Genomic DNA, 21,190 nt, shown 5'->3' on the forward strand with positions numbered 1-21,190 from the left:
AATTCAAGAGTAATGTTTTATTCTGACATTGAAAAAGAGGTCCGGACAGATTAGTATGAGAAGACTTTACATATTACTTGCATATAATTTAGTACTTACATTTACCTGTCTTTCTTCAAAGTTCAGTTGCTAAGCGTTTCCAGCACAAACTTGTTGACTGGCACAAAATAATAAACAGAAAACAGAATGCACCAAAAAATCAAAACAAAGTCACATTTACCTTCCACTCCTCTAAGAGACTTTGTGGCCTGTATAGAGATGGCTTTGTTTTTATATGTAAAAACTAATATAAATAAGCACAACGTAAGAAATATTATGTTTTATAAGCTGCAGATAACCCTGGCTGCATTCTCCTATGCTGGAATAAGTACAAGTATCTGTATATAACCTCTGCCCGAAAGATGGTTGAATCTCCAACCTTCCACAATAAGGTGGCCACACCAGTTTGGTTTGAAAGCAGCAACAACGTCACTCAGCTATTACGCCCCCGTACACTTTATTTTTTTTGAAAAACCAAAATGTATCAATGATGATGCTTGTTGTTTAAAGGAGCCTAACATCTAGGTGAGTGACCTTTAAAGAAATCCAAATGTAATGATGAAGAATACTGACAAAGACGGCATATTAAAAAATGTTAACTTCCGCAGCAGTTATATTAGTGCAGGCAATACACAGGGTATTTCAAATAGCTGTTCAACTGTTCCACCTATCACGAAGGTAATAATTTCTTTAAATAACGTGGTACTGTTGCAAATTTTATTTAAAGAGGATTTCTACTGAATATACAGAATTTCACTGGCGAAAAATCTGATGTATTGTTATCGATTATTTTCTGTCTTCGTATTCAAATACTGCATTGTTGGCTACAGTAGTGAACAAAGGGTATACAGGGTAGCCCAAAAGTAGGTGTACACATTCGGCATTGACACATTCCTGCAACCTGTCCCCGACACTCTCGCACACAAATCCCGGTTTGCAGTGGCATGCAGTGAACACATTCATTACCCCAGCTGCAAAAATTATACAAAAAGCAATTGCAGCTCCACCACTCTCTCTAAAACCAACATTACTATTTTATTAACACACTCAACAACTAAGAGGAAATATAACAAGCAAACAAGACAATAAATAAATAAATAAATAAATAAGACAAATCAGGCATTAAAGAACTTACGAAATCATAACTCGCTTGAATAAGAATATTTTCAACCACATACTCCAACATATTTCCTGGCAGCAACAACACCGTAATAATTTAATTAAGCTACAGCAGATTTTAAACAGTTCTGCCCCTGTGGTGTAGTGGTTAGTGTGATTAGCTGCCACCCCCCCTCCCCCAGAGGCCTGGGTTTGATTCCTGGCTCTGCCACAAAATTTGAAAAGTGGTACGAGGGCTGGAATGGGGTCCACTCAGCCTCGGGAGGTCAACTGAGTAGAGGTGGGTTCGATTCTCACCTCAGCCATCCTGGAAGGGGCTTTCCGTGGTTTCCCACTTATCCAGGCAAATGCCGGGATGGTACCTAACTTAAGGCCATGGCTGCTTCCTTCCCTCTTCCTTGTCCATCCTTTCCAATCTTCCCATCCCCCACTAATGCTCCTGTTCAGCATAGCAGGGTGAGGTACTGGTCATCCTCCGTAGTTGTATCCCCTGACCCAATGTCTCACGCTCCAGGACACTGCCCTTGCGGCAGTAGAGGTGGGATCCCTTGCTGAGTCCGAGGGAAAAACCAACCCTGGAGAGTAAGCAGATTAAGAAAGAAAGATTTTAAACAATGTACTTACAGTTTCACCCGCTGACGCTTCATAATAGTATAGTCATGGTTTTCACGGATATATACTGGGACTAACTTTTTGTTTATTTAACTTAAAAAGCCTAATTGAATGAGCAAAATTTAGCATTTATTTTACCATCGCCGAAGTTTTACAGTTTCACTCTTTTACTGAGCGTAGGTACAGCAACGACGAACGAGGCAAAATATTCCTCATGACGTATACCACTGTTATATTCACAAAGAATGCCACAGAACTCGTGAAAATTTCACCTATAATCCAAGAGGAATGCTACAAAAATTCACGATATACCACCATTACATACAAACTCACTAGTATACAGCAACCAAATACAAAAATTCTTGTACTTCGGGGTTGACTGTGCTCATGCTGGACAACCTAAATATATTTCTGCTTGCTTCAAAAAATTTGCTCTATACTTCCCACCAATGAATCGCTCCCAAAAACTTCATAGATGCTCAAATCCAAGAATAAAATTAATATTTTCATTACAATTGATTTCATAAAAGGGCAATTTTATTAGCAAGACTATATGGAAGTGGCTATACAGTTTTATTTTCTTGTAGCCTCTGGTGTGCAGCGCTGAACACTTCGAGTTTTAACTGTAACAACTAATATGTACCCAAGCTAGCTGCGCTCCGCCACCATAAGGCACTGTGAATCTCGAGTGAGGCCAACAGCTATCACACCGAGTCCCCAAGAGAAAGTGGAGGAGTCAACCAAGCGACTTGAATTTCGCTGGGGTATAGTAGCTCTCTCCCGCGCCGCGCTAGCATGCTGGAGAGACATGGACTGCGGTACAGCGAGCGGGTTATCAAAACAGTTGTACTTAGCTGTTTCCAGGTTTTTCTAACTTGATAAAGAAGCGTTGTAAGGAATAATATGAAAATGTAAATACAGATTTCCTTGCCCCAGCAGCGCTGCGGTAGCTGGAGTTCAATGGATGCCACTGCCGGTTCGTTTCATTAATGTCTAATTTCAAAATCAATTTTGCCCAGTTGTGTCTAATTTAAATTTCAATTGATTGTGCCCTTTCTTTTGCTTCTAATAGGGCTGTGGTAAACGATGGCTGTAAATCTGAGCGAGTAGCAACGACAGTGGATCCTGAAGACCTACTGGAAGTATGAAAATGCTGAGACCATGCGCAGGAATTTCATTTGCTAGCGCCATCACATCTTACTGCATCAGAGACAAGTTTGAGGCCACGAGTTCCGTCGCCAATGCACCAATGTCTTGACAAACGTGTACGACGATGCAAGAAATAGGATGAAGGTAGCCCTCACATTCGTAAACAGTTCAAAGAGGTCCACGTGACGTGTGTCTTTGGAGCTGGGTATCCCGGACATCATTATGTCTGATGCAGCAGATGCACCTTAAGCTGTACCACCCCAGACTGTTGTATGGCCTTCTGGAGGACGATTCAGACCGCAGAGTACAGTTCGGTAAGATAATGCGCAATAAATTGACTGAAAAAACAGACTTGCTTTTGAACATTGTGTGTACAGATGAAGCCTGTTTCAAATTGTCTGGTCATGTCAACGGACATATTGTACTGTGCCGATGAAAACCCACGTCATTATGACTATGCAATTGAATCAGCCAGGCGTCACAATGTGGGGTGGCATATCCTGCAATGGTGTCAAGGGTCCTGTCTTCTTTGATGGTCCCAAGTATCTGGAGATGTTGACCAACACTGTGGTGCCACAACTGCAAGCATGGCCCGAATTCGCGGAATTGTTCCTTCAACAGCACGGGGCCCCTCCGCATTTTTCTTTGGCGGTCCACGAGTACCTGGACGAGACATTTCCGCAGCATTAGATTGGGCGACGGGGGGGGGGGGGGCATTGAGTGGCCACCATGGTCCCCAGACTTGACTCCAAGGGATTTCTTTTTATGGGATGTAATGTAGGGTGAAGTTTTTACCAGATAACCCCTCACAATACCACAGTTTAAGACTTTCGTCGATAATGTGTTTGAGGAAATTCTTTCTAATCGGGATTTGTGTCACACTGTGTGCGAGTGTGTTGGGGACAGGTTGTAGGAATGCATCAATGCTGAAGGTGGACATTTTGAGCAACTATGGGATTAAATACAGCTGTATATGTAACTGTATACCTACTTTTGGGGCACCCCGTAGTGTAATCAAGAAAATATAAATGAAAATAAGCTGATTCTTGTATTCCGATCATTTGTAGTTCTGAGCAAGTAGTTCAAGTGTCCGTAATTTATACTTCGCACCCTCGATCTTTCAGTATTCAAGAGTAGTTAGCTAATAATAATCAAATTCATATATCCCAATAATTGCAATTCAAGTCCCTGGTGTAGTTTTGACAAAAGATTTTTGAGAAATTATTGTAGATAACCTCTTACTTTCAGCATTTAAGGACACTTTTATTCTTTGTCCCGTGGAGTAGGGAAAATAATAGTAATTCACTAGCTGTAATAATCACATAACCACATTTCAGTTTAGAATTGTAGTGTAGGTACAGTTGCCTGCTATATTCATGTGCATCATTGTGTACGGTAACCTTTTCGATACTTCAGCATTTAACTAAACGGAAGTTTTTATTTCTGTTAGAGCATAGTAGGACAAAATAGTACTAATAATAATCTGTCTATGCATTTAACTTTGCTGGTAATCCTAGAGTAATTCTTGCAAATTTCAAACTTAAATTGCAATTTTAATTTCTGTTTGAGCTTAGTAATAACCTATTGTAATTAGGGTACATCTGAACGTAGTTTAAAATTTATTCTAGTGTATTGTAGTATCTTATTAGAAATTAGCTTGCTTATTCTATTGCTGTGAAATATTTGTGTAGTAGAAGTATCTCTAGAAACTCTCTTACTAGGATTCTGTAATTCTTGTGTATTCCTTTTGTTATTCAGTAATTAACGGCGATTTTCATCTGGTTAGGGTGTTGTAGGATAAAAATCTAGTACGACCTAGTAGTATTGTAGTGTAGTAGCATGTTAATTACCTTATTGTCGTGTGATCCTTGTGTACTATCCTAGACAATGTTTCTTTCCTTTCATTTTTTTTGTGCACAGAATACGATATTTTCTTTTCTTCTTTTCATTATTCCTTAAAGAATGACTAAGGAGTGCAAGTGTAAGAACTGTGAGTGTGGCCAGACATTAAGAAGTATGAGGGTGGAGTTGGAGAGTTTGAAGGAGATAATTAGGATTCTCTCAGAGGACAGGAAGAAAAGTAGGCCTCCCTCAAACAATATACAGGATACAGTATGTGTAAAAGAGGGATGGGAAGGAAAGGGGGGTATTGTAGAAGACATAGCAGGCTAAGGGCTCTATTCAGAATCAGAATTCAGGACAGGGTATACGAGAAGTTGGGACGAGTCACTGCAGGTAGAACAACAGAGGGAAGATGAGGAACAGGAAACTGTTGCTGAGAAGTGTGGAAGTAAGAGGAAAGGGAAATGCAGAGTAGAGGATAGGAAAAGACGGGTAGAACAGGGTCATGGCAGGGAGAAAAGAGAGGAAGAAGTAGCTTCTGGAGCCGTCAGGAAAGATACATGCTCTGGTCACGGGGGATTCCATTGTTCGACATGTGGGGAAAGTGTGTGGAGGAAAGAGAACCAGGGTAGAGTGTTTCCAGGAATTAGGTTAAGGCAGATGTTGAGCAAAGTAGAAGAGAAAGAGGAGAGAAAGAAGAAGGTGGTAGTGTTTCACGTTAGTACCAGCAACATAAGGCAAGCAGGTATAAGTACCAACATAGTCGGGGATGTATGGGATCTGGTAAATGCAGCATGGGTGAAGTTTAAGAAAGTGGAGATTTTTATCGGTGGAATAGTGTGTAGGTAGGATACTGACTGGAAGGTGATTGGGATTTAAATGAGACTATGGAGTGGGTATGTGGGAAACTAGGAGTGAGATTTCTAGATCCTAATAGGTGGGTAAGAGGTAGAGATCTGTGCTCAGAAGGCCTTCACATAAACTGCAGTGTTACATATAAATTAGGAAATATGTTTAGAAGGGTTATAGGGAGGTACATTCAGGGAGACAGGGTGGTCTAGGGAGCGGTGATAAGGATACAGGGATTTGGAAGTCAAGTAGGGAGGACATAAAAATGTTAGTGTTGAACTATAGAAGTATTGTAAAGAAAAGAACAGAATTAAGTAATGTAATAGATATATACTTACAGTACCAGATATTGTAATAGGAGTTTAATCATGGCTGAAAAATGATATACTGAATGCAGAAATTTTCTCACGGAACTGGAGTGTGTATTGTAGAGATAGGATAGGAATTGGTGGAGGGGGAGTATGCAAGGATCTTCAAAAGGCAGAAGTATTCAGTGAGCAGTATGTAAAGATAATTGGTTACAAGAATAATGTCCAGATAGAGAACTACAGAAGTGTTAAAATTTACGACATTTACAATAAAGTACAAAACTGGAAAAGCAGTTGGAATTGATAAGATTTCTGGAGATATGCTAAAGGCAATGGGTTAGGATGTAGTACCATATCTGAAGTATTTATCTGATTATTGTTTGCATGAAGGAACTATACCAAAGGAATGGAGAGTTGCTACAATAGCCCATGTATAAAAGAAAGGGTGACAGACATAAAGCTGAAAATTACAGGTCAGTCAGTTTGACATGCATTGCATGTTAAGCTTTGAAAAAGCATTCTTTCCGATTATATTAGACATGTTTGCAAAATTAATACCTGGTTTGATAAAAGGCAGTTCAGGTTTTGGAAAGATTATTTCACTGATGCTCAACTTGTAGGATTCCAGTAAAATATAGCAGATATCTTGGATTCAGGAGGCCAAATGGACTTGTGATTGACCTATCTAAGGCATTTGATAGGGTAGATCATGGGAGATTACTGGCAAAGTGAGGGCTATTTGACTAGACGAACGAGTGATTGAATGGGTGGCTATATTTCCAGAAAATATAATAATAATAATAATAATAATAATAATAATAATAATAATAATAATAATAATAATAATGTTACTGGCTTTACGCCCCACTAACTACTTTTAAGGTTTTCGGAGATGCCAAGGTGCTGGAATTTTATCCCGCAGTACTTATTTAACATGCCAGTAAATGTACCAACATGAGGCTGGCATATTTGAGCACCTTCAAATGCCACAGGACTGAGCCATGATTGAACCTGCCAAGTTGGGGCCAGAAAGCCAGCACCTCAACCATCTGGGCCACTCAGTCCGGCCCTAGAAAACAGAACTCAGAGAATTAGAGTAGGCGAAGCTTTATCTGACCCTGTAATAATTAAGAAGGGAAATACTCAAGGCAGTATTATTGGAACTTCCTGTTTTCTGAGATATATATATATATATATACACGGTATATAAATGATATGAGTGAAGAAGTAGAATCAGAGATAAAGCTCAATTGTTATTTACTACACTCTGACAGTTTACCAAGAGCAATTTCAGACCCCCTTCCTCCCTAAAACTTGACTGTCCCAATTGGGTAACTTGAAATTCCTTACTTTCCTGAGTTTTATTTTCTAGTTGACTGAGCCAGTTTTCCTGGTCAGTATTATAACTCAAGGGAGTTGCCTTTTTCAATATCTTAAGATTAATAAAATCTAGAACAATATTTGCTATCTTTCGTTTACCTAAATTGTTTAGATGAAGGCCATGCTTTGTGTAACAGTGTCTCTTGAAACTGCTGCTATCAATTACCTGAGTATTACGAAAATGTTTACAAATTTTAACCATATCTGTATTAACTTTGTCCACTTCAATGTTCACACATGTGTCTCTAATCAAATCATGCCTGTGGGCCACGTTCACTACAAAGATGTTAGTGTGAGTCAGCTTACCTAGTGTACATTTAAGTTGAGAAATGACATTCTTAGCGTCGTCGTGAGCTACATCGTTCGTCCCGCCGATAATCACTACTGCATCACAACTTCCAAGATTTCTTGCTACCTGTTCGGTGTTTTCCAATACCTTCTTGATTGCGGCCCCAGGATAGATGACGGCTGATACTGCAATACCTTCATTGTTTATTTTCTCCGCAATTCCCCTCGCCTGGCTATCACCAAATATAAGAATGTTTGACACTTTCGCCGGTGCACTGTGTTGGATTTTAGGCCTGTGAGCTACATCGTTCGTCCCGCTGATGATCACTACTGCATCACAACTTCTGAGATTTCTTGCTGCTTGTTCGGTGTTTTCCAATACCTTCTTGATTGGGGCCCCAGGATAGATGACGGCTGATGCTGCAATACCTTCATTGTTCATTTTCTCCGCAATTCCCCTCGCCTAGCTATCACCAAATATAAGAATGTTCGACACTTTCGCCGGTGCACTGTGTGGGATTTTAGGCCTAACTTTGCCGCTTCTCGTAACGGATTTTGCGCTATACGTTTGACTGCTTCCCAAGTTGAATGGAATGGAGCTGCAAGTGAAGCCCATGAACAGAAACTGGCAAATAAGTTAATTTGGGAGGGAGGATTTACACAAGTAGTACAAGAATAGACTTGTCTTAATAACTTACTAGATGTATTCTTGGTTAAACCATGGGAAATTGTTGATAAAACTGCGGTAATTGAAGGAATAGGAGACCATAAGGCTGTAATAATGAATGTAGGACTTGTACCAGAAAGGCTTAATAACAGGGTTACACAAGACAAGAAATTGTACAGAAAAACTAAAGTTGATGAATTTGGGACTTACCTTAAATCACAATTCAGTTGTTGGATAAGTGAAGGGAGTAATGTGGATACACTTTGGGTTAAATTTAAAGGAATCATTTGGGAAGGAGAGAAGAGATTTGTACCTGTTAAGAAGGGTGAAATGACCTCAGACCCTGTTTATTATACAAGGGAAATAAGAAAATTAAAAAGAAAATGTAGAATAGTAAACAGGAAAATCAAAGAGGGTAGGGAGAGTAGAGAAACTAGAAAACAGCTACTGAGGAAACTGAATAGAGTGAAAAAGGAAGCAAAAGAGAATTATATGAATGGCATACTTCAAGAGGGTAATGACCACAAAGGGAAATGGAAAAAGCTGTATTCATATATTAGGAATCAAAAAGGAAAAGGAATCCAAATTCCTACAATGGTGGGAGAAGGGGGTGAACACTATTCAACAGATACTGAGAAAGCAAATCTATTTAGAAGGGAATTCAGAGATTCAGTAGATGATTGTAAGGAGTTGGAAACCAAAACAGGAGATAGAGAAGGAGAGACACAGAGGGAAACAAGAAGCTTCTCATTCACAAATGAAGATATTTTCAGAGAAATCCAACTGCTTCAGCAAGGAAAAGCAGCAGGAAGTGATCAACTTACTGGGGAGGTGTTAAAGACAATGGGGTGGTAAGTACATAGTGCCTTATTTAAAATTTCTCTTTGCCTATGTCATAAATAATAGTGTAATACCAAAGGAATGGAAGGAATCTATAACAATAATACCAATTTATAAAGGAAAGGGTGATAAAAGGAAACCAGAGAACTACAGACCAATCAGCCTGACCAGTATAGTTTTTAAAATACTGGAGAGTTTAATATCAAAGTACATCAGAGGGATATGCGATGATAAAAATTGGTTCATGAGGAGCCAGTATGGATTTAGAAAGAAATTTTCTTGTGAGGCACAACTGGTGGGATTTCAGCAGGATATATCAGATCAATTGGATTCAGGAGGCCAGTTAGATTGCATAGCCATAGATCTTTCCAAAGCCTTTGATAGAGTGGACCATAGAATATTATTAAAGAAATTGGAGGGAATAGGACTGGACGTAAGGGTTACACGTTGGATAGAACCATTTCTAAATTCAAGGGTTCAGAAAGTCAAAGTAGGAAATAATTTATCGCAGGAAGAGAAAGTTTGGAAGGGAATTGCACAGGGTAGTATAATCAGTCCGTTACTTTTCTTAATATAAGCAAATGATTTAGGGAACAATATAACATTGAAAATAAGATTGTATGCAGATGACGTAATTGTTTATAGGGAAATAAATAACATTGAGGATTGTTCAGAATTTCAAAGGGACCTTGAAAGTATCCAACAATGGGTTGAAGAAAATAATATGAAGGTTAATGGAGGCAAATCAACTGTTACAACTTTTACAAACAAGAGCTTTAAAACTGAATTTGAATATACTTTGGATGAGGTAGTTATCCCAAAAGATGGCAAGTGCAAATTCTTAGGTGTGAGATTTGAAAGTAATTTGCACTGGAAGGGTCATGTTGATGACATTGTTGGGAAAGCATACAGATCGTTACATGTCATAATGAGGCTACTTAAAGGATGCAACAAAGAATTAAAAGAAAAAAGTTACTTAATATGGTTCGTCCATTATTAGAGTATGAAAACAGTGTTTGGGATCCTCACCAAGAATACCTAATAAAAGAAATAGATAGTGTGCAGAGGAAAGCAGCAATATTTGTAACAGGGGATTTCAGGAGAAAGAGTAGTGTATCAGAAATGTTAAAGGAACTTGAGTGGGAAACTAAGTAATAGAAGGGAGAAAACTAGACTTATAGGATTATATAGAGCCTATACAGGAGAAGAAGCATGGGGAGATATCCGTGAGAGATTTCAGTTGGAAAATAATTATATCAGCAGGACAGACCACAAATATAAAATTAGAAGGAATTTTAGCAGAAGCGATTGGGGTAAATTTTCATTCATTGGGAAGGGTGTGAAGGAGTGAAACAGTTTACCAGGTGTAGTGTTTGATCCTTTTCCAAAATCTGTACAGATATTCAAGAAGAGAATATAAATGAAGTGTTAGAGGGCATTCGACCAGTGCAGGTTAATGTAAATAAAAAATGTGTATGAATAAATTAATTCCATGCCCTGGTCTAAGGAGTTTGGACAGCCAAAGTAGGGGACTGCCTGCAGGGGTGAAGTACAGTGGGGACTTCGAGGGCCCTGGGACCGCTACGGTAACTGTGAAGGCCCTTCAGGAACTCTGAAAAGTGGTAGCAAAAGGGGCTCTGGTTAAGACGCAGCAGGTCGTTATGCTACTTAGGTTCCACAATGGGTAAAAAAAAAAAAAAAGTTAATAAATGCAATGTAAATTTTAATCTTATACCAGTTGTATAGTATCATTTGAAGTAATTCCACATACTGTATATCAGTTGACTATATTTGTAAGTAGTACAGGAGATATTATAAGTAGAATTTTGTAAACAATATAAATTTAATACGGATGAGCTGTGTGTTTAATAGAAAAAATTGTTAGCGTAAATTGTATAATATTGTATTATAGGAAAATTTTCTTCTCTTGTTACTTTAATATTTAGTGCTTGATAATAATGTATTTTAGTGTACCATTTGCCACCGAGGTAGATACCTCATTTGCAAATAAAGAGAATTTGATTTGATGATTTACATCTTGGTTTTTACATGAAAAGTTCAGTTTCTGGTTCCGTTCTATTCACTAGACACTTGTTTTATGTTTCTTCATTTGCACATGTTAAGAGTATACCGAACTTCCCGCCATGCATCAATGAAAAATTTACCTACAGATAGAACAAAACGTGTAAGTTCCCTTCCTTGACTCACTGAAATACCAAAACTCTTCTTTTTAAATGCTTTTACACACTGCATCATTTTTTTGATATTTTGGTCAAAAAATAATTAAGACATACAACCAATAAGCACTACTACATGGCATTCTCTCTCAACACGAGCACTGAAGCAGGTTTTGCCCTGGGTCGATGTGCACGGTGTGCCACTTTTGAGGTTATGGTTACTTGCTTATGACTACTACTACTACTACTACTACCTATTTCTGCCAGTAGAGATCATTCCACTTCCTCATCGGCCACAAGGTCTACTGTATATAGATCTTTGTCGGCCACTTTGCGATGTATTGCCATCTGGTAGTGGTTATTAGAACTACAATCAACCAGCCATTCTCTGTCATCTATCAACAGAATGAGGAAAAGCACATGATTTTGAAATAATATAAAAATTACTACAAACTTCCCTCAAAAACAGGGGATCAGTCTCAGCAATCAGGAGGAAGGATGTAAAATCGGGAGAGTTGGCACGTCTGTATTTATTTACAAAACAATAAACTTAAGGACATAAGTAACATCCTAAGTCCGACTCACTGGGTGAATGGTCAGCAATGAGGCCTTCGGTTTGATTCCAGGCAGGGTCGGGGATTTTAATCGCGTGTGTTTAATTCTTCTGGCTTGGCGACTGGGTGTTTGTGTATCTCCCAACACTTTCATCTTCATCTTTAGACAACGCACTACACTACCAACCACCACAGAAACACACAATAGTGATTATGGTTGCGTCAGGAAGGGCATCCGGCTGTAAAACAGGGCCAAATCCGCATGGTCGCACCCACGGCCCTACAGATGTGGGAAAATCGGTAGGAAAAAAAAGAAGAATAAGACATAAGTAAAATCCTAAAAGTACTAGAGAGAGAAAACAAACACATACTGCATTAGGTATTGGGATAAACTGGTCACTGCAGAGGAGGGAAGATATTTGGCAGCAACATCTCTTCCCAGGAAGACAGCCTATGTCACTTCGAGAGTGGCTCTGCGAGGCTGGAGGCTGGGTAAGATGGCACTTCTAAGACCTTCCGTTCGCTTTGTTGGAATGACCATGGAGATAATAAACCATGCAGTGAATGTAAATTTAATGTACCCTGCGGAAATCAACTAGTAAAATACATGATACAGGTTAGGAAAATTCAAGGATATACACAATGATTACAAACCCCTCTGAGAAACAAATTTCTTTTAAATTGCAATTACAAAAACTGTGGTGTTTCACTTAATACAAATTTAGGGAAGCCTTCCTTGCTACTATTTACAACTCACTTTTGAATTAACACTTCCCTCTTTCTTCAGTACATTCAGCAGAAATCCATCAATGTCAAATATCAACTGCACTCAACAGATTGTTTGATGGGTCTCGTGTTACCTGACTGAATCAATGCCTCCATAATGATCTGTCTGCTCCAATGATACTACTGCATAGGCACAAAGTTAAACTGTGGTTATAAAAGTTTGTACTTAAAAGATCTCCTGTAGTTAACAGGCAACCTGTAAACAGATTTTAATTTATACAGCACAACAGTACGTATTTCATTATGCTTCCCTTAGTCTCAGTGATCTAAAGCATATGGAGTTTGCGTGGCACTGAAGCTAACATGACTGTCTGTAGCTCCAATAAAGTAAGAACCACTGTCACCTTCAAACTGATCTTTGCTTTCTTCTTCTGCAACAGAAGCTTCTTGACAAAGGGCTCGAGAGAGATTACGTCCTAGTGCTAATCGAATTATATTAACTTTCTCACTGAATACACTTTCAGAGTCTGCATTCGACTGGCTTTGTGGTACTGAATCTGAGGGTGTATTAGGCAATGGATTTCCATTCCGTGTTAATCGCTCGAGCCAACCAAGAAGTTCCAGGGTTTCTTCTGAGGAGAAAACGATATCACTCCATTCTAGCAGAGGAAGCGCATCCATCAGCAGAATCAGCCAAAAGCTGAAAAGAAACATAATTATTAAAATACCTCGCATTTACTCATACTGCAGTGAAATCCCCATTAAATGACTGACCAAAAATGGATCCTTCACCTTAAATTAAGAAATTTGCCACAGGGTTAATAAAAATACAACAGCACCATCTAAGTTTCTTCTGTTTGAGCTGTTAGGATCTGAAGACTCTTCTGTCACTATACAGGTTCATGAAAAAGTAATATGCAACAGCAATAAAAAATAAGAGTTGTTCTCGAGAATCAATTTAGAAATTCAGATTTTCAGGTTAATCATGGCCTTCTTCCTAGCTCTTAGAAAAACTAATGGCATTTCTATGGTATGTTCATATCCTGTCATCATTTATTCATTCATATTTGATTTGCACTTTTTTTTTTTTTTTACTCATTACTCATATTTGAACATATTTGATTTGCACTTGTTTGTTCACTTCCATTACTTCTATTAACCTGTTGTGTTCCTTTTCTCCTTTTGTGATTGCCCTGTGTTCCTAGTGTTTACCACCCATACTCTTTACCTTTTTATCTCTACTTTTTCCCTCCCTTTATTCAACTTTCTTCTCACTTTGAACTTCCCATATCAAAACTGAAGAGCTGTTCAAAATGCCCCCTTGCCAAGTGTTGATGCCTGCCCTCCTGATGAAGCTGGGAAGCAGAAACAAGCCAATCGTGGGCTGAGAAGAAAGGAGATAGAAGAATACTGGGATTGATGAAGAGAGAGCCTGTTTATTTGGAGATGGCCATGTATCTTGGTCGTTTTGCATTTTCATGTTTGCCCTCATCTCCTTTCACATTGCTCCCTCTTCTCACACTAACCTGCCATTCTCTTTATCTTATTGTTCTATCTTTCTACAGTGCTCAAAAAATGTTTTGTATATTCCGGTTGAGTGGATTTTTTATTTTGCTATGTGAATAAACATTATGATGGGTATATACAAAAGGAACACAATATGCAACTGAAATGCAACAAAAGCACAACATTGATAATGTGGGATTTTCAACCCAAAATTATTGCTCATTGTCTGGCAGATCAATACTGTGTATAGCAATATGATGCATGCTTGAACACAATGACGCATACTTGGCACCAAATAATCCAATTTGATTTGGGGCAGATTATACCACTCTTGAATAGCAGCAAAAGGATTATGACACTGAGCAATTGCTTTCTTCAGTTCATGCTGAGCATGTTCAACACAGTTTGTGTCTACAAAATATGTCGGCCACTCCACTGTATGCCATGCATTTCAAGGAAGTGATTGACCACTATGGCTTGATGAGCACAAGCATGATCATCCACTAGTGTAACACCCTTGTTCGCAGCGGCAACCCTGGATCGTGCACTCACATATGAACAACACTGTGTTAACACAAAACACGAAGTATCTACGCGAAATTCCATTCTTCACAAGTTTTGCGGTACCAACTGAGGAATGCAAGCTTAAACAATGAGAACCACTGCTTTAGCACTGAGCTACTCTGCAGCAGAATATGCATGCCCTGCTTGCTATAGATCATGTCATGCCAAACAGGTAGATATTGCTTTAAATGAAAACTGGCCAGCTTATAACCGGTTGCTTAAGATCTACATCTTGTGATAAGGTATACTGCTTGGCTGGCATTGCTCCCACAGATATTAGATGTGAAGTAGCTGCCAAACATGAAAAATCTAAAGTAGATGTTTCTCAAACACATCCATTACATGATTATCAACCTGCTCAACAACGATTGAAATCCAGAAGTAGTTTTCTACATTCTACTGAGTGCCTTTTGGATTCACCTCAATCATCGAGACTAACTTCCTGGAGATCCAAAAACCTTCATCTCAATGGATGGATGGATCCATCTGAAACTCTTCCAGCCAGTTATGAAGAGTCGTGGTCTACATGGAAGAGTCTGAACAAGCTCGATTTAAGATCAATAAGAAGTGGGGTGTATCTGATGAGTCAACCCTCTGTGCCTGCGGAGAAGAACAAACCATGGCGCACCTCCTTCACTGCAACTCCTGCCCTCTTGTTTGCACTATGCAAGATTTAGTGAAGGCCACACCAAATGGTCGAGATCTTGCCAAATTCTGGTCCGATATTATATGACATAATTGTTACTTTGAATGTACCTCTAGTGTGTTTTTACCAGTTATCTAATCATTGTTCACATTTCTTAAGTAATAATTTATACATGATGTATTGCTTCTGATATAAATAAATAAATAAATGAATAAATAAATAAATAAATTAAAAAATAAATTAAAAAATAAATTAAAAAAATAAATATTGGCAACAAGTCCTGTATCTACATGTTGGAGGATGTTGTCTCTGTATGCCAGACCACTCATATTATGCTGGAGAGAAATTGGAAGCATACGTCAACCAATGTGATCCCACCTTAGAACAAAACCCTGTGCTGTTGATAGCACTCAAGGATGAAGGACTCATTCCAACTCTTGCTGGATTGTTTCCACACTCTAATGTTCCTGTTATATGAGTTCAAGCTTATGGTGACCTCTTCAGGAAGAAGTGTAGCCTATGCTTTCACTGTTCTGATTCCACAGTGTACGAGTTATTGCCCACCTCACACAAGCTGCCCTATGGTGTGGGTTAAGAAGAGGTTTCGCACATGACTCCTTGATATCAATCCTCCGTAGTGCAGTACATTTTGCACTGTCTGATCTGATACATTCACTCCAGTGGCCCTCCAAAGATCCTAGTCGAACAAGGCGGCAGTAGCAGCAGGCCTACGATGTGCTCAAAGCAACGAATACCAATCCTCCCTGAGAGTTGTTTTAAGTGGATGTCCTGTCCTTGTCAGTCGGCAACCATTTGAGTCGCCCTGAAATTTTTCGAAACTCTGGAGACATAACTCTGACTCGCTCCAACACAAGCAGAACATCCACTTGTCATCGTCCTTCTGGTGCTCGTAGTAATTATTGTTTTAAGAGGAAGTTCAATTGGGCAACTATCCTCTTTTTAACATAGAAAGAGAAAGGAAGAGGTCTGATCTTTCGAAGAATGAAGGTATCGACAAAAGGGAAGGGCCACAAAAGACGTGAAAACGAAAGGCTCCCTAGGCCTTGCAAACCTAACACCATCGGTGTTGGAAGACAACAGGAGTTGACCACAGGAGAAGAGATAGGAAAGATGAAAGTGAGGAGCCTAGCACAAGTAAGTTGAAGCAATACCAGACTAAGCTAGGAGAACAGTGGTCACCAACTCACTCTCCAAATTTCAGAGTCCCTGGTCCCCCCTTTCAGCTGCCTCTTACAACATGCAGATGATTTCATGGATGTATTCTACTGCCTCCACCCAGTCACTAGCAGAAATGAGTAGTCTTGTCATGTTTACCTCAGTCTTATGTGTGCTGCCTACTACACCACCCACCATACAAGTGATGTTAAACTGACTGCTATGGCAAATGCTTCCTATCAGACAAACATATCAAACCTGATCCAGATTTAGTATCACTACGAGTCTGATACATTGTCGTACAGTGCATACGTTAAGCATGTTCGAGGTACCGTGTCACATAATATGCAGAACGCTGTTTTTTTTTTTATTTAGCAATGTATGTATGACTTCATATTCGTACACTGCCTTATAAGGACTAAGATTTTTTTTTTTTTTTTTATGATGATGATGATCAAGTATTTAACTTCCATCCTTATTACCAGTGGCAAGAGACACTGAATTGCAATGGCACCATTTTGCTCCATGAAGAGGTATTTCAACATGTCAGTGCATCTACTAAGACTGACCTTTCTTATTTAAGCACTATGTAACACCTAACAACTGACTATAATAGTGTGAGCAATAATGAGTGTAACTGTTACGGTGAAGATTGATTGACACAGCTTGAAACTTGATAGAAAAGAAGTGTTCTCCAGGACAGAAGATGGAAAAACCAGATTATAAATCTAAGTACCAGAGCAGAAAGTTCCTATTATCCAGGATCAATAACTCGAAAGATTCAAGAAACAAGAAGTTTCCTTTGGATGGTTCCCCCTAGCTGAGTTTGACATTTCTTCCACTTAATTGTGACAGCCTCCTCTCTCTTTTTTATCTTTCCAAACTGACCAACCTTGGCCACCTCTTGTTTCTTTCCAACTTTGGCAGTATTAGGTTTACAAGGCCTAGGGAATCCTCCATTTTTATACCTTTCATGATGCTCCCCCTTCTTTTGCTGATACCTTCACACACCATAGGGTAGAGTACTCTTCTGTCGTGTTGTTTCCTCTGATCATCATTTTAAGATGGAATGGTGAACTTCCTTTTAAAACAATAATCATACCACCACTTCCTACCCTGTATGACTTGCAATACATTTTTCACAAACTTGGCATGCTTAAACCACCATCACCGAATGAAAAGGCTGTGTGGTTAGGGGTGTGCAGCTGTGAGCTTGTATTCGGGAGATGATGGGTTCGAACCCCACTGTCAACAGCACTGAAGATGGTTTTCTGTGGTTTCCCCATTTTCACAACAGGCAAACCTTAATTACGGCCACGGCCACTTTCTTCCCACTCCTAGCCCTTTCCTACCCCCGTTATCACCATAAGACCTATCTGTGTTGATGCGACGTAAAGCAACTTGTAAAGGGGGGAGCGGGAAGGAAAAAACATCATCATCACAGACCCCAATTAGAGTATGGTTCCAGTTTATGGGACCCTCAGCAGGATTACTTGATTCAAGAACTAAAAAAGATCCAAAGGAATGCAGCACAATTTGTCCTGAGTGATTTCCAACAAAAAGGAGTGTTACAAAAATGTTACAAACTTAAGAGCTGTGAAGACTTGGGAGTAAGGAGACAAGCAGCTTGGCTAAGGAGTACGTCAAATTAAATTTATTTCTATATAAGGGAAGATATATTTGTCCGCTTTTTTCAATACATCACTTTTTTTTAAATTATTAAAATTAAAATTACAAATTGCAGTACATGCTTCAGTCAATGTTTAACCTTCCTCAGCTACAAATACACTAAAAGCTTACATAAAAATATAATGTTTACATGAAAGAAATACACATTATGTATACATTAACAGAAACAATGTTGCTGGGTCAATGATAGAATGTCCATATCAAGTAAATGCCTTGTATGGATTCCAGGAACATCTTGGACCTGTAACACTTAACTGTTACATGTAATGATAAAATGTGAAGTATGTAGTTAAGATGATACACAAAAATTGTTAAAATACTGGAAAGAACCTTTAAAAACATACAATATACCTTAGGTGATTATTTTGATTTCTTCTTACAGAGGATGCAATGACATTAACAGAAATATAGTTTTCATTCCTTTTAATTTTGTTGAAATATTATTATTTTAATATATTTGCACAAACCAGTGAGTTATTAAATTTGGTATATAAAATGTTAAAAAATTATGGACATTTAAAGATTGAATCTTATTTTGAATATAACACGTTATTCTAACAAACTTACCTTTATAGACTACAAAAAGGTTATGACAGCATAGATAGAATGATACTCTCAGAAAACTACGAAGGATAGGAACAGACATAAATACTACAACTCTGATAAGAAACATATTGTGTTACAACATTATCCGGATAGGCGACTACCGGGCAAGTTGGCCATGTGGTTACGGGCGCGCGGCTGTGAGCTTGCATCCAGGAGATAGTGGGTTCAAATCCCACTGTCAGCAGCCTTGAAGATGGTTTTCCGTGGTTTCCCATTTCCACACCAGGCAAATGCTGGGGCTGTACCCCGCTTCCTTCCAACTCCTAGGCTTTTCCTATCCCATCATCGCCATAAGACCTATCTGTGTCGGTGCGACATAAAGCCACTAGCAAAAAAAAAAAGGAGACACATGACTCTGTCATATCAACAGAAGAAATCACTCCAAACAGGAGTCGTCTTACCGGGTGATCCCCTTAGCCTGTTTCTCTTCAACAGTGCCACACCTGAGATCGCAAAAATATGTTTACCTACATCACTGTACATCTATGTTGTTGACATGGCCCTCGATTCAACAAACAAAAATGACGTACAACGATCACTTAACCTCCTTATACACTAGGTGGACCAAAATAAAATGGAATTAAATCAGAAGAAAACAGTCCAAATGGTGTTCCGAAAAGGTAGGAGAAGATCGAAGGAAGAGATCATCTTGATAAAACAGTAGACATTGAAAATTGTGAACTCCTTCAGGTAAGTGGGGGATAGCCCTGCAGCCAACAACAAAGTCATTTAGAATACACATTATGGAGAGAGCCATGGCAGCGACCAAGGGAATGTTCGACGTCAAGGACATCAAAAGCCTAAGTCTCCTTTCTGCCTTACAACTCTTCGAAGATAAAAGCCATTCCGACTATATGTTACGGTTTAGAAATCATTTGACATTATCTCAGTGTCAAGGACCTCAAGAACCTGGAGAAAACATTTCTTAAAGTTAGCTTTAAGACTGTCTAAATATACCCCATCAAGATTAGTATACGAACTTGCAAAAGAAAGTTTTCTCATGGAGGACCTATGAATTTCTCGCTCCCCTACGCAACTAACTGTGCAAAAGTTGAACAAGAAAGACAAGAGAAGAGGAAAACAATATGGCTGGAGTTTTACACCACAAATGCAATGCTAGATCGGTTATGGACAGGATTCAAACAAACCTTCGTCATTTGACAGCAGCATTAGCGGTGAATGGTTACCACCACAATATATGGTAAATACATGAACATCAATAGGACTGTGTATGTGATCTCTGCAACCTTCTGTGAGACAGATATCATATTACCAACTGAAAAAAAAAACTTGTCAGCTCTTATTGTAAGATGCGATATCCTTTCATTATGGACACTTGAGCACAATTCTTATACTGTATTATTAAAAAGCTAAATTAAATAATTTTGAAAAGATCATTCATTGTCCGTGGAATGCCGTCGGTTATCCTTTTTATATAAAATTATTTTTTGCTGTAGTTTGGCAGAAAACTCTGTTTAAGTCAACATGGAAAAGAGCTGTTATAAATGTGATTATGTGGCTCCAAAAATGTTCATTTATTGAAATTGATGTTGCATTAGAACAGGTCATATTCACTCACTGACTGGCTGGAGGTTAATTGATGATCATGTACTACAATTTGTAATTGTAACAACTTTCAAAATTGTGAAGTTTTGTAAAAGACAAATATATTTTTCCTTATATAGGAATACTGTAAATTAATTTCCCATATAAGTCAATATGGAACCAATACAAGATTTATCTATTGTAAGCAGTATATCCTGAGTTATCAGTGGAGAGATGGCATGGAATGACATTAGGAGTTTGAATGGAGTTTTTGAAAGTAGGAAAGATCATAATATACAGTTGGAATTAATATACATTAAAAACTGTACAACACAAACAATATGTCATATCTGATGAAGAAAGGGCAGCCAGGTCAGCCAGAATGAAGAGGTTTTGGGAAAGGCAGAAGATGATGCAAGCTAAATCTTCAGTTAATTCTTTGTTAACGTAAATGTATTTGGGTTTGATTTAAGGGCTCCAATGTGGACGTAAACTATGTAAATAATAAATAATACAGTTGGAATTCAAGAGAACAAATTAGGGCAAATAATCATTTATCATCATCATCGTTGACCAATTCCAGTTACCCTTCCAATTTTTTCTGTCCATGAACCATTCTTCGTTCACAATCCGCTCCCAATCCTGACCTCTCTCCTCTACATCCTTCTTCACTAAGTCTGTCCATTTATCTCTAGGTCTGCCAACTGGCCTCTTTCCCCTGATTTCTCTTTCATACTCCTTTCTTGCAGACCTGTTGGCACTTATTCTTTTCACATGACCAAACCACTTCAGTCTTGCCTTTTGGATCTTCTGGAATAAGGAGTCTTCTAGTCCTACATCTTCTCTGACGTTTTCATTCCTGCTTTTATCCCTCCTGGTCTTCCGGATCATTGTGCGTAGGAACATCA

The 21,190-nt window shown here is 38.7% G+C and overlaps 1 protein-coding gene across 1 annotated transcript in view; it reads right to left on the reverse strand.

The window, feature by feature from the left end:
• Positions 1-12,481: 12,481 nt before the first annotated feature.
• Positions 12,482-21,190, reverse strand: part of Nup75 (nuclear pore complex protein Nup75) — a 201,816-nt gene continuing 193,107 nt past the window's right edge. The window contains exon 12 of the mRNA XM_067149038.2: positions 12,482-13,250. Within this exon, the coding sequence (XP_067005139.2) occupies positions 12,869-13,250 (382 nt within the window). The 3' untranslated portion in view covers positions 12,482-12,868. The remainder of the gene's footprint in view (positions 13,251-21,190) is intronic.

Source organism: Anabrus simplex, chromosome 6 (assembly GCF_040414725.1).
Source record: "Anabrus simplex isolate iqAnaSimp1 chromosome 6, ASM4041472v1, whole genome shotgun sequence".
Lineage (NCBI taxonomy): Eukaryota > Metazoa > Arthropoda > Insecta > Orthoptera > Tettigoniidae > Anabrus > Anabrus simplex.